This window comes from Lithobates pipiens, unplaced genomic scaffold (genome assembly GCF_037356315.1).
Source record: "Lithobates pipiens isolate NorthernLeopardFrog02 unplaced genomic scaffold, aLitPip1_a1.2 Scaffold_13, whole genome shotgun sequence".
NCBI classification, from domain to species: Eukaryota; Metazoa; Chordata; class Amphibia; order Anura; family Ranidae; genus Lithobates; species Lithobates pipiens.
The window spans coordinates 204720890-204741304 of NW_027507718.1; the positions used below are offsets into that span (position 1 = coordinate 204720890).

General features: G+C 45.4%; 1 protein-coding gene across 2 annotated transcripts in view; it reads right to left on the reverse strand.

The window, feature by feature from the left end:
• The window catches only part of UBA6 (ubiquitin like modifier activating enzyme 6), a 179489-nt gene that overhangs the window by 152534 nt on the left and 6540 nt on the right, over positions 1-20415 (reverse strand). For both annotated transcript variants that reach the window (XM_077476136.1, XM_077476137.1), the window contains exons 2-8: positions 18715-18773; positions 11632-11726; positions 9586-9614; positions 9406-9500; positions 9034-9145; positions 8695-8775; positions 115-237 (exon numbers count right to left, since the gene is read on the reverse strand). In XM_077476136.1, coding sequence (XP_077332262.1) covers positions 115-237; positions 8695-8775; positions 9034-9145; positions 9406-9500; positions 9586-9614; positions 11632-11726; positions 18715-18755 — 576 coding nt within the window. In that variant the 5' untranslated portion in view covers positions 18756-18773. The remainder of the gene's footprint in view (positions 1-114; positions 238-8694; positions 8776-9033; positions 9146-9405; positions 9501-9585; positions 9615-11631; positions 11727-18714; positions 18774-20415) is intronic.

Genomic DNA, 20415 nt, shown 5'->3' on the forward strand with positions numbered 1-20415 from the left:
TTACAGGACAAAAGATCCTTAAGGCGTGTCAAGGTGCATTCTTATTGTGCAACAGAATCATACTATATACAAATATATAACAAAATAAAGTTAGAAGAAATGATTATGCTTTACCTGTGTTATATTGGAAATAAAGATCTCTTTTGGCTCTTCACCTGTAGTATCCAACACCTCAAACTCTTCTCCAAAATCGCAGAACAAATAGGAACATATGCCATAGACATCTGAAGAAATAAACTGAAAAAAAATAAATAAAAAAAAGTGTCATCGACCTTTTTAATGTAATTAGACAAACCTCTGTACAAGCTAGGGAAGGTCTAAAGCCGGTACACACTACAGTTGCATGGAAAAAAAACTGACAGCTCTGGTCGAGTTTGGTCCAGCGGTCTCCCCCGCTGAGTTGTTGTGTTCTGACAGGACACCCCCCTACCAGAACACTCCAATCAACGCTCTCTGCCATAGGCTGAGAGTGCTGAACAGGAGTCAGTCGGTTGCTGTTTTTTTAGCATGCACGTCCGACATGCACACGGAATGTCTGTTGTCTCCTGACATTCGGCCCATGTGTATGGGGGCTTAAGGCTGCATATATTTACATGAAATATATAGTACTTTACTTTTTTTTTGTTGTTAATGACAAGCAAAAACTCCGGAGTAAAATCAGGAACGTGCATGCTTAGAAAGTGCATGTTACAGCTTGCACAAACTTCCAACCTGGATTAAAGACTACCGTAATCAATCATTTTTCTACACAGGATTACGAGTCCTGCAGCTGGAAACATTTCTCTGCATGTCAATGGGAAGGCATTGAAAAACGCTGATCATATACTTACAGTGCTGTTGATATGGTTTTATCACAATGGCCTTGTAAGAGCCAACAATTTATTTCTACCACTGCTCATCAATTTCAAAGGCATCACAAACTCATGTTAAATGCATCCTAAACACATCTCTGTACACATGTTTTTAGAGATATTCGTTTAACTGGGTCAAGATTCTTTAAATCTTGAAGTCGGTGTACAATATCTATACAACTGGCCAAACGCTGTCCAATGGTCTCCACTGATGACAATCAAGGGAGTATATGAATTTGTGAGCAATCTAACAGATTCTTAAAAAGTGTTTAAATTATCAGCTCTTTCCTGTAAATAGTTGCAAGATGTTGCAGACTGACAATAAAATGTGTAATGCAGACCAGTATATCACATGTAGAGCATTACTTGCACTTGTAACTATGGCTGTATATGAGTTGAGGGGCAAAACTATAAGCCTGTAATTGGAAAATACAGAGAGGGCCACTGCTGACCTCTTCTCTGCCTGGCTATCATTCCGTTTTTTTTTTTTAACCAAAGTGAAGTTTATTGAGCATAAAAGAAAAAACATGACATTACAATACTCAAACAAAAATTAGGCGCAACAGGCGCCTCACACCATGAAAAGGGATACACTCCATGTTCGAAGTGACAGGTAGAGAAACACAGCGTAAACAAAAATCATGAATACGGGTAATACATGTATACACATAGTAAAGTGCCCATACAGAGTTGGTAGAGAGGATTGTTGCCACCCCCCAATATACATCATCTACCCAGTGCAGCTAAGGGGAGTATCCAGCCACACATCCCATATTTTATGGAACTTGGCAGGGCACCCTCGGTTGGAATAAATAAGTCTTTTGTAGGGTATAGTCTGATTAACAGCTCTCTTCCACTGCTGGAGCGTCGGGGGGTCTGGTCTGAGCCACAGTCGGGCAATCTGCATTCTAGCCGCGAAAAGAGTCTCTTGTAAAAGTATCCTAAGGTATTTACGTTCGTCCTGAAGGGGGAGAAGGCCGAGGATACACTGTCGTGGGCAAAGTGTGAGGGGGGACCCCATATGGTCGTGCAGGAATTGGATTATTTGAGCCCAATACCTCTGAATGGGGGGACAAGTCCAGATGAGGTGATAGAACGTACTGGCTGGGTCGCCGCAGCGGGGGCATGCAGGATCAAGTCCGGGTTTGTACTTAGCCAACCTTCCCGGGGTGACATAGGAGCGATGGAGTATATACAGGTGAGTCAGCCTATCCGACAGTCTGGGGGAGACCTCCGTCGACACCGACAGCATCTCACCCCAGTGCTCGTCTTCTATCGGTCCAATGTCAGCCTCCCATCTAGGTTTAAGACTATAAGCATGGGCCGTAGCCCGAGGAGTGAGGAGGTGTGCATAAATGGTGGAAGTAAGTTTATACGAATCACTGCCAAGAGCCAGGCTCGCCAGGGGGGTACGCACCAGAATCGGGGGCGCAGTACCAAACTGAGTTTGCAGTGCATGACGGACCTGCAGGTAGCGGAAAAACAGATGGTTCGGGAGGCCAAACTCATCCTTGAGAGCCTGAAAAGTCTTAACATCGTGACTCGCATAAAATTGAGACAGGTATATGACCCCTTTACATATCCATATTTTGTAGTCCGGTATACCCAGCAGCTCCGGGATATCGAGGTTGTCCCAGAGAGGTGTATGTGCATGCAAGGGGGGGGCCCCAGATCTGGACTGCACCACCCGCCACAATCGGCAGTGGTGCGCAATCATAGTGTGCTTATAAGACAGGTAGGGGACAGCTCTATGCCTGCAAAAGAGTATTTGGAAGGGATGCGCAATGACATCTGTAATCACGGCACACACCAGGAGGGAGTACCTTAGTTTGTCATACGTGTTCAAATAATAAAAGTGGGAAAGCTGGGAGGCCAAGTAGTACAGCTCCAGGTCGGGGAGGGCAGCGCCGCCAAGACGAACCGGACACTTGAGGGTCTGCCAGGCCAACTTATGCCTGGAAGAGCCCCATACAAAGGAGTTGAGAATCGATTCCATATCACGGAACAGTCGCGACGGTATATGAAGTGGGGCATGCCAAAAAATGTAAAGGAGTTTAGGGAGTAGAATCATTTTAACGAGACCCAGGCGGCCCATGACCCCGAGGGGGAGCCTGGACCACACCTGGGTCTTCCGTTTCAAAAGGGGGTAAAGGGGCTCAAGGTTGAGGCCAACATAGTCCGCGGGGGAGCGAGAGCAGTGTACACCAAGGTATTTAATGCGGTCCGTACACTCGAGAGGTAATAAGGTCTGCGCCCTAGTGGGGGCTGTGATATCGATGGGGAGAATTTGGGACTTGGACCAATTTATGCGGAGGCCCGAAAAAGCACCAAAGCTGCGAACCACCTCCAAAACCGCCGCCAGGGAGGGGCCAGCGTCCTCCAAATATAGCAACATATCATCCGCATAGAGGCTGATAACCTCCGATAACTGACCCACGCGGAGGCCGCGGATACCCGGGTGCGCTCTGATGGCAATCGCCAGGGGCTCCACCGCCAATGCATACAACATGGGCGAAATGGGGCAGCCCTGTCGCGTGCCCCTCGCCAGGGAAAAAGGGCTGGAGATCTGGCCATTGACAAGAACTCGGGCAGTGGGGGCCTGGTAAAGAAGCTGTATCCAACGCACAAATTTAGGGCCAAAGCCAAAACTGTGCAAGCATTCCCACAAATACCCCCACTCCACCGAGTCGAACGCCTTAGCAGCATCCAAACTAACAACAACCCTAAAGCCAATATTGTCGTGAGAGGCCTGTAGGTTCATAAACAGTCGTCTTAGGTTAAAGGCAGTATTTTTCCTGGGCATGAAGCCTGTCTGATCCGTGTGTATGAGATGGAGTATTACCTTGTTGAGTCTGAGAGCAAGAATTTTGGCCAGAATTTTAACATCCAGCTGTAGGAGCGAGATGGGTCTGTATGATTCGGGGGAGAGGGGGTCCTTACCCGGCTTGGGAAGAAGGACAAGCAGCGCTTCGTTCATGGAGCGAGGGAGTACGCCGGTATCAAATATGTGGGTGTATAGCAGATGGAGCTTGGGGATCAGGGCCTCTTGAAACTGGGTGTAAAACTCCCGAGGAAGGCCATCTGAGCCTGGGGCCTTAGAAGGTGGCAAGCAAGCTATCGCTTCTGCTATACACTCCTCTGTGATGGGAGCCTCCAGAATCTCCACCTGGGAGTCCGTGAGAACCGGGAAGTCAACCGTCTGCAGCAGGGCACGCAAGTCGTCCAAGGAGCCATCGGCTTCAGAGGTATATAATTCGGCATAAAAGCGCCGAAACTCCTGAGCCACCTCCTGTGGATCCGACAGCGTGACTCCCGCCGCAGACAGGAGCTGCACCACAACCGGAGGGCTGTGGTCCAGATGTGCCATGTAGGCCAGCAGTTTCCCAGCCCTCTCTCCATATTCATAAACTCTTTGCTTGCTGAAAAAGACCTTCCTCTCCGCCCCAGCCAGGTGCAGCTGATCGGTGAGTCTAGACTGTAGTCTCAGTTTAGAGGAGTTGGAGGGAGTGGGATGCGCAAGAAACGCGCTCTCCAGCTCCCCCAGCAACTCCTCGGCCTGCTGCAACGCCAGTCCCGAGGATTTCTTAAACTGATTAACACGAGTAGACATAAACATGCGGGCGTGCAATTTAAAAGCTTCCCAAACCAGCCCAAACGGTGCAGAGTCCATATTAGTCCGAAAATAATGAATCCACTCCCTCTGAACGGCCTCCAGATCAGGAAGGACCGTCAGCCAGAACGGGTTCAACCTCCACAGGCGGGATACCGAAGCGGAGGGTAGACGAAACCGGGCCCAGCAAGGTGAGTGATCGGACAAGACCCTAGTCCCAATCCCAGCATCCAAAAAGCAGGGAAGCAGGGTAGGGGAACATAGGATCAGGTCTATCCTGGACATTGCATCATGCGCTGGCGTGAAGCAGGAGTACTCCCTACGGGTGGGATAACTATACCTCCACACGTCTGTCAAGGCAAACTCGGCAAGAAAATTGCCGAATCTAGTCCGACCCGAGGGAGAAGAGGGACCAGGGGAGCGGGTAAGTCTATCCAGGACAGGGGACACTACAGAATTAAAATCACCCAGCCATAGAGTCGGCAGAGAGGGATGTTGCAGCATAAAATCAATTCCCTGCTGGAGGGCCTCAAACTGAAAAGGTGGGGGAATGTAGAAGGCTAACAACAAAAATTCAAGACCCCCGATCGTGACATGCAAAAATAGAAAGCGACCCCGTCTATCGGATTGTAGATCATGTAGGCGGAATTGGACAGATTTGGCCACCAGGACAGCAACACCACTAGAATTGTTAGTATAGGGAGCATGATACATCCATCCCACCCACGGTTTTTTAAGGGATAACTGCAGCTGGCCCGTGATATGCGTCTCAGTCAGAACCATTACATCAGCCCGTAACTGTTTAAGGTGGGATAGCACCGCAACCCTCTTTGATCTCTCCCGCAGGCCACGCACATTCCACGTGACTACCTTAAGGGTCGCCATAGCAAATGGAAGGCACAGTGCAGGATAATGAAACAAGTGGTACCCAGAGTGCCCCAGCCACCCGCCCGTGGGAGCCCCCGCGAGGGGCGGCATACAGGGTGAGTACACCACCACCACCCATCACGGGGGCTATCCCCAGAATACAAACACATACCAGAGGTAGCACAGGCAATACATGAGATACATGAACAGGTAGCAGAGTATCTGTCAGACATGGATTGGTAAATTCAAACAGAAAAAAAACATGGTGTGTTAGCAACAAACAAGAACTGAAAAAAACAAAGAATAACAGTACAGTGCCTACACTGGACCGGCAGGGCAAACCAAGTGCACAGTAGCCCGCAAAACATAGGGGAACTGAGGCCGGCCAGGGAAACATTTCTTGAAATGGCAGTGGGGAGTGCGCCCGGCCACCATGGGTAGCAGGAGAGGCGTCCAGGAGCGTAGAGCATATGTGACCGGGCACCTTCCCAGCCAGGATTGGGGGCGAACAGAAGTCAACTGTGCAGTGCGGCCGGGTAGGAGGGTTCGGCATGGAAGGGTCTTCGCCAAACACGGTGTCCATGTCCCCGGCTGCAATAATGTTTGTGGGACGAGGGGACCCAGGGAAAGCAAAGTCAGGGCGACATGCAGCACATGCAAGGGCATGCAAAGTACAAATAGAAGCACGCAGGCTCTGTAAAGTAGCAGGGGAGAGGGGGGGCCCAGCGTGCCAGGGGAGGGTGACAAGGAATCAAAGGTACTCACGGCTAGTGGCGTGGTTGACGGTTAACTGTTGCAGAGAAGGAACAACTGCAGGGCCACATAGATGTCACACAGAGACCAGCAGGGTCAGGCAGGGGCATCGTCCGGGCGCTGCTCCAACCAGGAAAGAGCAGCCGAGGGATCTTCAAAAAAGTGTGCCTTGCCATCACGCACCACGCGGAGCCGAGCAGGGAACATCATAGCATACACTAAATGACGGATGCGGAGTTGGCGCTTGACTTCCGTGAACTGGGCCCTCTTCTTCTGAATCTCTGCGGAGAAGTCCGGGAACACCGCGATACGTTTGTCATCATAGGGGATATTACCCTTCTCCCTGGTGAGGCGCAGGACCGCGTCCCGATCGCGGTAATTGAGCATCTTTGCGATGAATGTTCGCGGTGGGGCACCTGGGGGCGGAGGTCTTGAGGCTAGGCGATGGGCGCGCTCAACAGCGAAGGTGGACGAGAAGGCCTCCCGGCCAAAGTTGGCAATTAGCAGGCGTTCAAGGAATGCGGGGGGGTCAGAGCCCTCCGCCTTCTCCGGCAACCCCACAAAGCGAAGGTTACAGCGTCGCATCCTGTTCTCGAGTTCGTCCTGTTTGCACAGGACAGCGGTGAGCTGGTGCTGCAGTCGTTCAGTGGAGATCTGAAGGGGAGGGATGTCATCCTCCAGCTGGCCCAGCCTGCGCTCCGTTTCACCGACCCTCTCCCTCAATTTGTGCATATCCTGGCGGATGAGGGAGATGTCGACCTTCACCTCCTCTATCCTGGAGGTGAGGGAGGTTCGGCAGAGGGTTACGGCCTCAAGAATGCGCGCCGTGTCGCCTGAGGGAGGATTCTCGGCGGCCGGGCCCGGAGCGGCGCCATCTTCCTCCACGAGGTCCGGAGCATCCGCGCGAAACTTTCCCAACTTAGCAAGGGCTCCCTGGGATTTCTTTGGCGGCGACATGAACGCGGGTGGTTCTCCCGAGGGAGGCAGAGTAGTGTAGCGGGTAAAGGAGTCTCTCGGGTCCGCAAGGATGGTAGAAAGGATGATAGGCAGCCGGAGCTCACAGAAAGAGCGTCCTACACCATGCAGCAGCAGGCCACGCCCCCGCTATCATTCCGTTTTAGTTGCTTCAGTATACTCAGTTTGTTCTGTGTCAGTGACAATGCAAAGAAGCCAGAGAGAGCCGGGTAATAACTGTTCTTAGACAGATACACCAATGCCAGTCTGGCATCTCTTACATCAGATGGAACCAAGCTAATTGCTATTTTTCCTGTGTAGAAGGGCCGGTTCACACCTGATGCAGTCCAGTGCATTTTTGGCTGCATCAAAAACGTACAGACAGTAGGTTATATGGGTTCCAATGGCCTAGTTCACACCAGTGCAGAAAATAAAAAAAATAAATAAAAAGGAGAAATGCTGCATTTTTTTATGCACAGAAGTGTATTGGATCATGGTAAAATGCATCAAAAACATTAGGAGGAAAAAAAAAAAAACAAACACAAAAAACAAAACAAAAAAAAACACACACACACACATTGAAAACAGGAGGCACTCAAAGAAGAAGAGGAGGAGCTAGGAGCACTGGCAGGGGGACACCAGAAGAGGAGGCTTGGGATGCTCTGTGCAAAACCTTTGCAAACGACAGGCAAGTATAACATGTTTATTTTAGCAAATAAATAAGTAATAAATAAGTAGAAAAATCCAACCTTTAACACCTTCCCACCCAGCCTATGGTAAAAGTAGAAGGATGGCAAGGCGGGTGTTCTGTTATCCTGACTCGACATCATATGACGTGCAGCAGGATAAGCCACTCGTGCATGAGGCTATCCTGACGGGGGGGGTCTGCACTGATAATCATTAGTACTGCCCATCAGCGAAAAGGGGCGGGGGGCTGAATTACCGCTCCAAAACCAAATCCTCTTAAAGGCAAAGGCCCTGCTGGAACACTTCAGGTGCAGGCTGTGCAATGGATCAGAGAACAAAAAAACAAGTCCTGGATGGCCGCACATAGATGAGTCACTTTTATTGAAGATTAAAAATCCAAAAACAGACAGTTCATGTTGCAAAGGCAGGGAAAATATCTGACACGTTTCACACCATAATTTGGTGTTTAATCATAGCTATAATAGATTTGTTTTTTCTTCTCTGATCAGTGTAATCAGCGCTGCCCATCACTGCAGCCTCATCCGTGAAGGAGAAAACATACTTATTTACAACATTTTTATAACAGAAATGTTCTTTTGGTCTATTTGTTTAGCAAAAAAGAAAAAACCCAGTGGTGATACCACTAGAAGAAAACTCGATTTGTGGGGAAAAAAAAAAAAGAAGAGCATAAAAACGTCATATAGGTACAGTGTTGCGACCGTTAAATTGGCCTAGGCAGGAAGGGGTTGAAAGTGCCTGGTTTTGAAGTGGATAATATCGCTTTGACCATTTGGGAAAGGGCATGGCTATGATCTGTTCCAGGTGGCCAGAAAAAGGAACAGCAAAGAAAAGGAAGAGATGAGGTGAGTTATGTGCAGAGAGACAGGAGGCTGCATTTGTATATACAGCTCTCTATCTAGCTCTGTTTTTTTTTTTTTAAAGAGCTAGCATTTGTAATATTGAAAGCATTACCTTTATAGGTGGTTGTTGATCATGACAAAAGTTATTGATCTTTTTCCTTAAGGAAAGCCTTGTTTCAGTCAGTATGACACACTAAGTAAAAAGTAAAAATACAGAATTAGCAAGTGAACGCCACATACATATTTTTATATATATATATATATATATATATATATATATATATATATATATATATATATATATATATATATATATATATATATATATATATATATATATATATACACATACACACACACACACATACATATATATATATATACACACACACACACACACACACACATATATACATACACATATACATACACACACTGAAAGCTTATATACCTGATACTGCCTCAGGAAAGAAATATCAGCGGATTCATCCAGTGGTGCTGTAGATAATGTCACTTGGACATAAGGGTTAAGCTCTGAAATGTGGTGAAGGCATGCTTCGGCTCTGCAATAAAGGATTATAACTAGATTTGTTTCAAGATGGCTTTGTTCACAATACAAATATATTCTAAAACATGGAGTTATGAGGTATCCAAGCCAAAGCACGCTTGCACAACTGATTTGAATGATAAAAGGCTTTCTAACTTCGTTAATTGAAGCCTGCTAACTGCTAAGCACAGGCAAAATCATGAAGTCTGTATTTAAGACCATTCTAAGCCCATACCTGTAACAAACGTACAAGATAAGATATTATTGTTTTCTGACCTAGTTTTTTGATTCTTGACATCCTCCTCTTTGATAAAAAAATTTGTTCCAAGATCCCATAGTTCACAATGTTTGGTGTCATGGATTGTCAACGCCTGATAAAATAAACATTCCATTATAACCATCATCACCCAATCCATTTGATTAAAACTAAAAGCAGGCACATATGAAACAACTTACCTTTATCCCCGCTAAAACAATGTTCTTGGCTAAAATGAGAAAGAAAATCAGTTATCTGACTTATTAGCTATAGTGAAGCCAAGAAAAATCAGTATTACAAAATATTTAGAACTCATGCAGTGTCATAAACCAAGACAGGTGGCCAGGTGGCTCCCAAATTTAGCATACTAATGGCTGGTATTGTTTCAAATCCTAGCTTGAAAATGCAAATTGGCTGTTCAGGATGGAGATTCTAAAATGGACTTTGATAACCCCATTAACAGATTTATTCTGGCTGAGCTGATTACAACAAGGATTTTTACGGTTTTATGCATTTATCTCTAAAAGCAAACCAGTCCAAGCAAAAGAAATGCATTAAGCCAAGCCAGGGATTTAATCCATGCATGGGTAGCCTGACTGCACCCAAGTCAATCCATCGATCAGCTTGTGTACAACCAGCAAGTTGCATTTTTAGGATGAGATTATTGCCAGTGGCTGTAGCCGCCAGCAATAAGCACTGGTTTCTCCTGGGAGGGACAGCTCCCTGCTCCCCTGCATCCCTGGGAGAACACAACAGCTCCACGGGAGGGATTCTCCCATCAACACTGGCCCGTGGTTGCAGAAGAGAAAATCATATCATCTATGGCCTGCCTAACTTGGGGAGCATAGCTTAGTCATTGTGGTTAGCTTAACTCCTGTTACACTTTACATAGTTCTAGGTCACTCACTAACATGTGAGGCCACTCAATGTTTGGTAAAAACTGTACGTAGCTGAGGCTACATACAGGATACAGGACTTTGTTCCGGGTTCGAACCCAGACTTCCAGTCTAATACCTTGAACACAGTAGAGTCTATCTGAGCCATTTAGAGAAAGAGATGCATTCTATAAACGAATACAAAGATTCTTCTAACTGGCCATGTCAGAGGTTGTGACATTGTCAACCTGTCTCTGACTAAGCCATTCAGAAGAAGCTTTGGATTCATTGATAGGATACATCACTTTCTCTGAATGGCTGAGTGTCAAACGAACATGTAAAAGTGTAACAAAAGCTGGAGTTGAGCTTTAAGCCTCCTTTCACAGGAAAGATCCCAAGTAAAAAATAAATAAATAAATAAAAAAAATGAATTTGGTCCATATAGTGCTTGCATTTACATGCGCACAGAAGGATAAATATTCCAGAATGCTTCTTGTAGGAAGTGTGCAATTTTTGAAAGTATATATACGTAAAACACAGGCCAAATATTTATTTTACTGATCTGAAAATTGTGCTAGTTTAACGACATTGATGCGCAGCACAAAAAAGAAAAAAAAAAAAAACCCCACCACATAACAAAGATCAGTTTAAAAAATAAAAATATACATTTTGTTTTTCTTAAAAGCCTGAACAATGTTGCATTTTTGGTGCTATATGCAAGAGCCCTTACTCAAAACGAACTTCTAAAAAAGTTAAATATTGCAGAATAGCATTTATCAATAACATTCCACAACCATATATAACTTACACCTTATTATCTTTATATCTAATAACTTTTTACAACACTGCTACTAATTAAAGCGGGGTTCCAGCCTAAAGTGGAACTTCTGCTCATCGGAACCCTCCCCCCCTCCGGTGTCACAGTTGGCACCTTTCAGGGGGGAGGGGGGGTGCAGATACCTGTCTAAGACAGCTATTTGCACCCACTTCCGGGCATAGACTCCCACGTGAGTCTATGCTTCTTCCTGTCCCGGCACGCTGTCTGCTGGGACACAGAGGTCCCAGAGACAGTGCGGACCATTCCCATTGCGCTGCGCGACTCGCGCATGCACAGTAGGGAACCGGGAAGTGAAGTCACAACGCTTCACTTCCTGATTCCCTCACCTAAAATGGCAGTGGCAGCAGCCGAGAGATCGATCGGCCTCGGCTGCTGACATTGCTGGACCCTGGGACAGGTGAGTGTCCATTTATTAAAAGTCAGCAGCTGTAGTATTTATAGCTGCTGGCTTTTAATATTTATTTTTCCAGTGAAATCCCTCTTTAAGAAGGGTAGGGATAATAAAAAAATTAAAAAAAAACACACAACCTTACCTATCTCAACGCCAAGTCCTCCCATTCCACAAAGGAAAACATGGGACTGGGCCATTTTCTGCATGGCTGTGTCTCCCAAGACATACCTCTGGCGGCTAAAATGACAAAATAAAAGTCCCAATACACTCAAAATTATAAGTAGATATTAAAATACAAGATACAAGAATGAATTGAGCTTATCAAAAATGTAGTAGGGATAAAAAATAAATTATAATAATAGTTTACTTCCTTGTTTTAGGTTACGTTTTTAGACCTCATGCGCATGAGTTTCGGAAAATAAACACAATTTTTTCTTCCAAAATTGGATTTCGAAAGGGCGTAGTGTTAATTTACCTTTAAAAAGGTGAGCTTACACTTTAAATGACTCTGTGCTGGAGTGACAGAGGCCAGAGAATGGGAGCACAGTGTGCAGGGGGGACACAGGCATGTGGTGCTCCAGTAAGACCCCTTTCACACCACACCGCAACTTGCGTCGGCGGTAAAACGCTGCTATTTTTAGCGGCGTTTTACCGCCGGATTTGCGGTGCATTTCGGCCGCTAGCGGGGCGCTTTTACCCCCCGCTAGCGGCCGCGAAAGGGTTAAAACCGCCGGCAATACGCCGCAATAGCGGCGTTTTGCCGGCGGCATTACAGCGCTGCCCCATTGATTTCAATGGGCAGCAGCGGTGGAGGAGCGGTAAACACACCACTCCTTCACCACTCCAAAGAAGCTGCTGGCAGGACTTTTTTCTGACGTCCTGCCAGCGCACCGCTGTAGTGTGAAAGCCCTCGGGGCTTTCACACTACACACAATGGTGCAGCTTCTTTAGGGCGTTTTGCAGGCGCTATTTCTAACGCTATAGCACCTGCAAAACGCCCTGGTGTGAAAAAGGTCTAAGGATTGAATCCTGATGAGTCATAAAGGCTGCAGTACTGGAACAGAGGGAAGGAAGGAGACAAAGGCTGCTGTAGGGGTGAGCAAAAACAGCTCTTGCAAGCAAGTTGCATTTGGGTTTTGCAATGTGAATGGCAAGGTTGCTTTAAAGAAAACATGTTATATGAGAAATAGGTAATAAGACTCATTGTCGACCTCCTCTTAAACATGCTTGCTGCCTGCCTGGCTTTCATGCAGATCCCATGCCTTTAAGATTTTAAAAGTCACGGGCCCACAATAAATATGAAGCGAAGGTAATCAAACTCCTGTACACTTCTTCCACTTCAGTGACTCAGAACTCAAGCCAGAAGATCAGCATGACAACCAGGCAATGGACATTTTCAGAGGATTTTCAGCAAGGGGAAGTTCATTTACTTCTGCTATGAAAAAAAAAACAAAAAAAAACAAACAAAAAAAAAAAAAAAAAAAAACACAGAGTTCAACTTAACGGTAACTGTTTCTAGGAACAGCACTAGAGAGGATTAATGAGAACTTACCAGTTTGGGGGGTGGCCTTCCGCCTGGAAGACTTCTCTCCCAAACGCAGGTCCAGTCTATATGGCTTCATGAATGTTGAGTAGCTTGACCCTGTTGCCGCCCAGCACATTTGTTCTGGTGTCGCCCCAGCTCGCTCCACTCAAGAGGCAGATGCGTGTGTGGAGTGAGCCATCAGTGAAAAAGGGCATTCCTTCTTTAAAATCTTGTAAGCTTCCAAAATAGCTTGTTTGATCCACTGGACAATTGTGCCTTTTGAAGCTTTGAACCACAATTTTTCTCCAGAATGTAAAAGTAATATGCCATTTTATTTTCTAATGCCTTTAGACAATTCCAAATAACACAAGACTCAGGCCCTCACATTGGTGGAATTCCGCTTCTTTTGGAAGAAGCACAGAAAGAAGGCAAAACGATCTCCTGAGTCGTGTGGAATTTAGAAACCACCTTAGGCAAGAAACCCGGTTCTTTCTTTATGCATTATCAGTCTGTCCTCAAAAATTTGCAGGAAAGGCTCTTTAACAGACAGTGGCTGCAGCTCATTAATGCACCTGGCTGTGGAGATTGCCACTAAAAAAAAAAAACAGCTTTGAGAGTGGCCCACTTTAAGGATAGCTCTTCCTCTTGTGAATGTTTTATCCAACTTTGCAATACTACCGACAAATCCCAGAATCATGAACACAATGGGCCCAATTCTGGCTAACCCCTTAAAAGAATGTGCTGACTAGTGGGTCTAACACCAGAGGTTGCTAAAAAACAAAAACACAGACAAGGCCGATACCTGAACTTTCAATGTACTAATAGCCAGTCCTCCCCCTCGCATGGGGGGGGGGGGGGGGTCTCCCACCAGGCAGAACAGTGTGGAAAACCAAGGCCTTCGGCCAATACGGGTCCACTAGGATCATTGTCGACCTCTGGAATGCCCTATTTGTCTGCCACTAGCTGGAAGACACCCCTGTTCAGTGACCACTCTGATTCGCACACTTTGTGTTGACTCACAAAGTCTGCCAGATGTCTGTCCACTCCCTTTAGGTGTGCTGCACAAATTGACCTCAGGTTCCTCTCGGCCCAAGTAAAAAATGGCGCTTACAAGCCTGATTACGGAAGGACACAGTGTCTCCCCTGTTTGTTTATATAAGACACCACCATCACACTGTCCGAGAGGACTTCTAGGTGGTGCTTCTTCAACTCTTTGGCGAATGCCCTTAGTGCCTCCCAGATCGCCTGCAACTCCCTCCAGTTGGCTGATATTTGGGACTGTGTTTTGGCCCAGTGCCCTTGGGCAACTTTCAACTCCCAGTGGGCCCCCCCCCCCACATTCCCAAGGAACTGGCATCTGTGGTGATACCGACAAACGCCAGAAGAGACCACTAAAGACCCCACACCAGGTTTTCTTCATCCCTCCACCACCACCACACAGACCTCTTGGTCTTTGGGGATAGGTGGGAGGTCATGTCCAGCGATTCCCGTGTCCCGTCACAGCTGCTCAGGATATTGGCCTGGAGGCACCTCAAATGGGCCCTTGCCCACGGTACTGCTGGGATTGTTGCTACTAAAAAACCTAGACCCGACATGGCTGCCAACAGATTGTCCTGAAAATAGGCTGCTGTTCGCATTTATCATTACCACCTTCTCCTTCATGAGATTTATTTTTGCTTCATCTGGTTCACCAAGAAGCTTAAGTATCACAGAGCCTGCGCTGGGATTAGGTTTGATTTGTCTCCATTTATCAACCACCCCAGATCTTCCATAAATGAAATGGCTCCCGCAGATCCCCATGGAATTGGAGTGAGGAGGGGGCAAAAAATAAAAAGATCCTCTTAGGCTGCATTCACACCTGAGCGTAGCGTTTTCAAGCGTTTTTGCTGCGTTTATTTCAGCGATTTGTGGCGTTTATTTCAGCGATTTGCAGTGTTTTTTACCGCGATTTGCCGCAAATTTGTGCAGGGCAAAAGTTCACCAATGTTAAAAGAAGAAAAACGCCCAAATCAGCCAGATTTGCGCGACAAAAAAGGGTCCGGAACTTGTTTGAGCTTCAGGCGTAGGGCTTCAGGCGACTTGGAGTGGAGATGTGAACCATCTCCATAGAGAATAATGGATTTTTTCCCCTCCAGCGTTTTGTAGCTTCAGGCGTCAAGCTACAAAACGCTCAGGTGTGAATGGGGTCCAAGTATGGGATGACTGAGATCCTTTTTAGTCTCCGGGGGGCCAGTGCCGGGGCCTTCGTACAACTCCTGGGGGATGAGGACAGGCCGAATGGCAGGACTCTGAATTGGAGATATCGGACCTTGTTTCTCCACTGCCACCCTTAAAAACCTTTGCAATTCTTTGTGGATCGGGATGTGCAAATACGCGTCCCTCAGATCAAGGGAAGCCATAAAGCAATCTGGGGGAAGAATTGACTTTGCTGTAAATATCGTTTCCATCCAAAACCTCTTGTAGATCACCCATTTGTTTAGTGACTTCAAGTTCAATATTAGGCGGAACGTTTCTGAACCACAAAAACGTGCGAATAGAAACCCTGGTTTATTTCTCACTGCGGCACTGGAATAAGGAACCGCTGGTCTATCAGGTTGCCAATTTGGGACAACCATACTGTCGCCTCCTGAGGATCTTTTGCAGGGGAGGTTATGAACGTCCTTGCGGGCAGAGTGCCTTTGAACTGAATTCAGTAGCCTTCCCCCGATTACCCTCAGTATAAAATTCATTTGGGGTAATCTTTTCCCACTGTGGGAGAAACTGCTCCAACCGCCCTGCCACGGGGACTAAAGCCAGGTACACACAATCAGATTATTGGACAAATTTCCGTCCATTTTATGTATGCTGATAGTCTCACATTGAAAGTGAAGAGGTTTATTCACCATACGAAAATTCTCGCAGGACAGAATTAAACGTCATATGTGTTGAATTGTTTTTTTTATATGTTCTTTCGTTTCTGAGAATGCGTAGTCTTGCTCTTCCATTTTTTTTTTCTGCCGAAAACTGTATTAATTAAAATAACTAAAATCGGACGTTGTGTTCCCATCCAACGAAAATTTTAGAGCCTGCATATCCAGTTTTTGTCATCTGAAAATTCGTAATCGAAAGCATCATACTAATGATCAGAAAATCAGCAGATTGTTCAACGGACAAAATGTTACTTCCGATTGTGTGTACGGGCCTCAAGTCATTGGGACTTTGTGGTTTTCTTAGGAGAGGAAAACAGGACACCTTTCGGCTTCCCCCTCCCAGTATCTGGCCAGCAGAGGAATCCACTCCCCGCGCCACAAGTGCCGCACGGGGAGCAGCCAGCCCTCCCCAGGCTCACCTGGAGAAAAAATAAAAAGCACCGGCTTCCAGCCTGCCATCAGCCTGACCGGGGGACCCATGATCTGCCCACACCCACTGCAAGGTACCTGCCGGGGGGTGTGGTGGAATAGCAATATTTGAGTTCTTAAATTTGGAGAAATCTTACATTTCTCCCCAAAAAAAAATTTTAAGCACTTTTTGCGGGGGTGGAACTCCACTTCAAGTTGAATTTGTATACAAGTCAGAACAGGTATATTTTTTAAAGAGGTTGTATACCCTCTTGTATGATTTGTACCTACAGGTAAGCCATACTCTAGGCTTACCTATGGGTACTGTAAATATCTCCTAAACATGCATTATTTTAAGAGATATTTACTGTATACTCTTCTGAAAGAACGGTCGTTCGTGCCATTTCTTCAGGAGCGTGTGCAGTGATCGGCGGCTCCCACGAGCATGAGTGATATCACATGGCTCCAGCCAGTCACACAGCCAGAGTCCACGGCCCCAGAAGGAAGAAGGGCAAAGATGGATGTGGCCTGCAGCAGGGAGGACGCGGGCTTCATTTGCAGGAAAGTGTCATGTACTAGCGCATTATGCCTTTACTTTTGCAGGGGGGAAAAAATAAAAACAAAAACAGAGTATACTTCCTCCAGCCAAAAAAATTATGTTTAAGCTTTAAGCTTTTTGGATGGCATAGAGAAGGGTTAACACCCTTTTAACATTTGTTTTGCTGTCTGTGCCCCTGTTCAGAAGATTTCACCTCACTTTCTATCCCTGTGACAATTGGATTTTGAAAATGGTGGGTTGTTGTGGAAACAAGGATTGGTGATAAAGCAATCTTTTCCCCCCCCATGATAACTCTCACAGAAGTGAATATCCCTTCCTAGGGGTAGATTTACTCACTTCCTGTTGTCTCCCTCCCTTTGTAAGTCGGATGTTTGTAACCTGGGGACTGCCTGTAGTATCGAAACGTACACTTCAGGCTCTGTTCACACTGCTATGATTTGTCAGGCGACTTGAGAGTTTAAAGTCGCATGACAAGTTGTACCCCATTAACTGCAATAAAACCACCCTAATCGGCGCAACTCAATTCGCGGCAACTGACAAAAATGTTACTACACTACTTTGGGGCAATGTCATCACGAATTACACTGACTTCTGTTCATGAAGTCGCAAGCAAGCGGCAATCCAGTCGTGGCATTGTGAACCCAGCCCCAATCCAAAGTACAACAGTGAATTATCACAGTCCTAATGCTGGCTTTGTTTCTATAAATTTGATTTTTTTTTTTACGATCTTAAAAATGTTACCTTTGTTTTTATATAGTACTTCACAAAAGACTATAAACTGTTAGCATGTCATTTCCTTCCAAACCTAGCATGAACATTACTAGAAGTTCAATTTTCCCATTTTAACAACTTCCCGACTGATGCACGCCGATGTATGTACGTATGCAGAATGGCACGGACGGGCAAATGGGCGTACCTGTACGTCCCTTTAAATTTACCGCTGTGCCATCGCGCGCGCCGCCGGTCGGGACCTCTGTGAGTTGGATCGCGGACTCGCTGTCATCGGGAGCAGAGATCAGCGACGTGTCACACACAGCCACGCCCCCCCCCACAGTTAGAAATACACCCCAGGACACACTTAACCCCTACACTGCCAGTGTCATTTACACAGGAATCAGTGCCTTTGCACAGATTGCTGTATAAATGACAATGGTCCAAAAAAAAAAAAAAAATAAATAAAATAAAAAAATCTCTGATCGCCACCATTACTAGTAAAAAAAAATATTAAAAAAAAATTATAATAATATATATATATATATATATATATATATATATATATATATATATATATATATATATATATATATATATATATATATATATATATATATATATTTTAATAAAAATGCCATAAAAAAACTCTCCCCTTTTTTGTGTAAACCAATCAATATATAATTTTTACCAAAAATATGTAGACGAATACGTATCAGCCTAAACGGAGGGGGAAGAGAAAAAAAAAAAAAGCTTTTTTAGATATTTTATTTATATTTTTGGGGGATATTTAGTAAAACAATGTAAAAAAATAACGCTTTTTTTGTTTACAGCGCAAAAAATAAAAACGCAGGGGTGATCAAATACCAGCAAAAGAAAGCTCTATTTGTGGGGAAAAAAGGATGTCAATTTTGTTTGAGAGCCACGTCGCACGACCGCGCAATTGTCAGTTAAAGCGAAGCAGTGCAGAATCACAAAAAGTGCTCTGGTCTTTGGCCAGCAAAATGGTCCGGGGCTTAAGTAGTTAATAAACACTAAACATTTGTGTATTGCATTAGTGAATAACCTTTTAGTTTGTGACATCAAACCACATACAGTATATACAACACTCACCTATACAGCCCGTCATCAATTTCCATTGAGTCTGCAGCCATTCTGACTTTTTCCTTGCTCTGCAAAACATTGACATTAGAGGGCAGTGAGATAACTGCATGGTCATACCAAGGCCTGAAAATGAGATTTACTTTAACAGTTCTGTGACTTCTATTACCAAAATTATTCTGAAAACCAATTTTGACTGCAACCCGTGTATTTTGTCATATTAAACAACCCTAAAATTAAACTGATGACAAAAGAGTCACAAAATAACACCTTTTTTCTATTCAATTGTTAAATAGCTATTCGAAAAAAAAAAAAAAAAAAAAAGACAACACACAAATATCTCACTTTTCTAGATAAAATTTACAGCAATAATGTAGATTTAAAAAAAAAAAAAATAATAATAATAATAATAATAACGATCACTGCCAGCTTAAAAAAAAACTAAAATAAAATTGTATTTGTCAGGTTTTAATATAAAATCAATCAAAAAAGCATTTGTTTTACTCAGATCAGTGATCACCCAAGTCTCGGTGACTCGGTGATCACAGCACGTGGGAGCGTACACAGGGGAGGCCGTCATATGACCCAATTCACATCCATGCTGTGGCCATAATTCGAACATAGCGCGGATGTCAGGTGGTTGAAAAAAAGCAAACAAAACATTTTATACTTACTTGCTCTGTGCTATGGTTTTGCACAGACCGGGCCCTAGCCCACTATTATCAGGTCCCTTGCCTCCCTCAGCTGAGTGCCTCCATAGCAAATCCCTTGCTATGGAGGCACTCATGTGGGCTCACTTCTGTGTCACGTTCTGTGTTTCGATTGGCACACTGGGCTCAGCCCTGCCCCCCGCTCTCTGCTCACTGGCTCCTGCTGCTGTCAATCGGAGCCAATGGCTCCAGCTGCTGTGTCTGAGCCAGTGACGAGAAAAAAAAAAAAAAAAAGCAGTGATCCTGCTCTCATCCACAGCGCTGGATTGACATTGGCCTCTGGGAAGTATAAGGGGGGAGGGGACTTACTGTAGAGAGAAGGTTTTTTATCTCAGACATGAAGCATGAACAAAGCATATCCCTCTATAGTGTGAACTTGTCTCAATCCGGAGCACCAAGTGTGATTTTTGTCTGCTGCTTCATTCCTCTGTTACCACTTCTGACAAGTTTTCCTGACACAGAAATATTGTGGCAGGGGAGGAAGCTCCAGCTGATCGACAGCCTTAGCTCTGTTTCGGTGTGTAATGAATGTGTCCCTTTCCTCAAATCAGCTGTCAGAGCTTTCCTCAGGGAGCTGTGCAAAGTGCAACTTCAGCTCTCCGGACCCTTTTTTTTCTGACAGCTTAGACAAGCTTCATACATTTTGAACTTTAAAACGGATGTAGGGAAGAGAAGACCGCAGGTAAACAGGTACAACTAAACAGTCAAGCTGTCAAATGACTGGTGTCATAACTGATCACACGTGGAATACAATGGCAACAGCAGAGGACAGGATGGCAGCTTACCTGACTATAAAGGGTAGAAGGGTTTAGTTTCCACTTTTTTTTACCTAAAATAAGAGACAGATTATACTTACCTGCTTGGAGCCCTGCCCGCCTCCCCCCCCCCGCTCTCAGGATTTGACCATCACCAGCAGTGCCAATGGCTCCCTCTGCTGCCTCTGTGTCCTGTAAGAGCGGGGAGAGAAGACATAGCCGATGCAGATGGGCAAATCACTGGATCG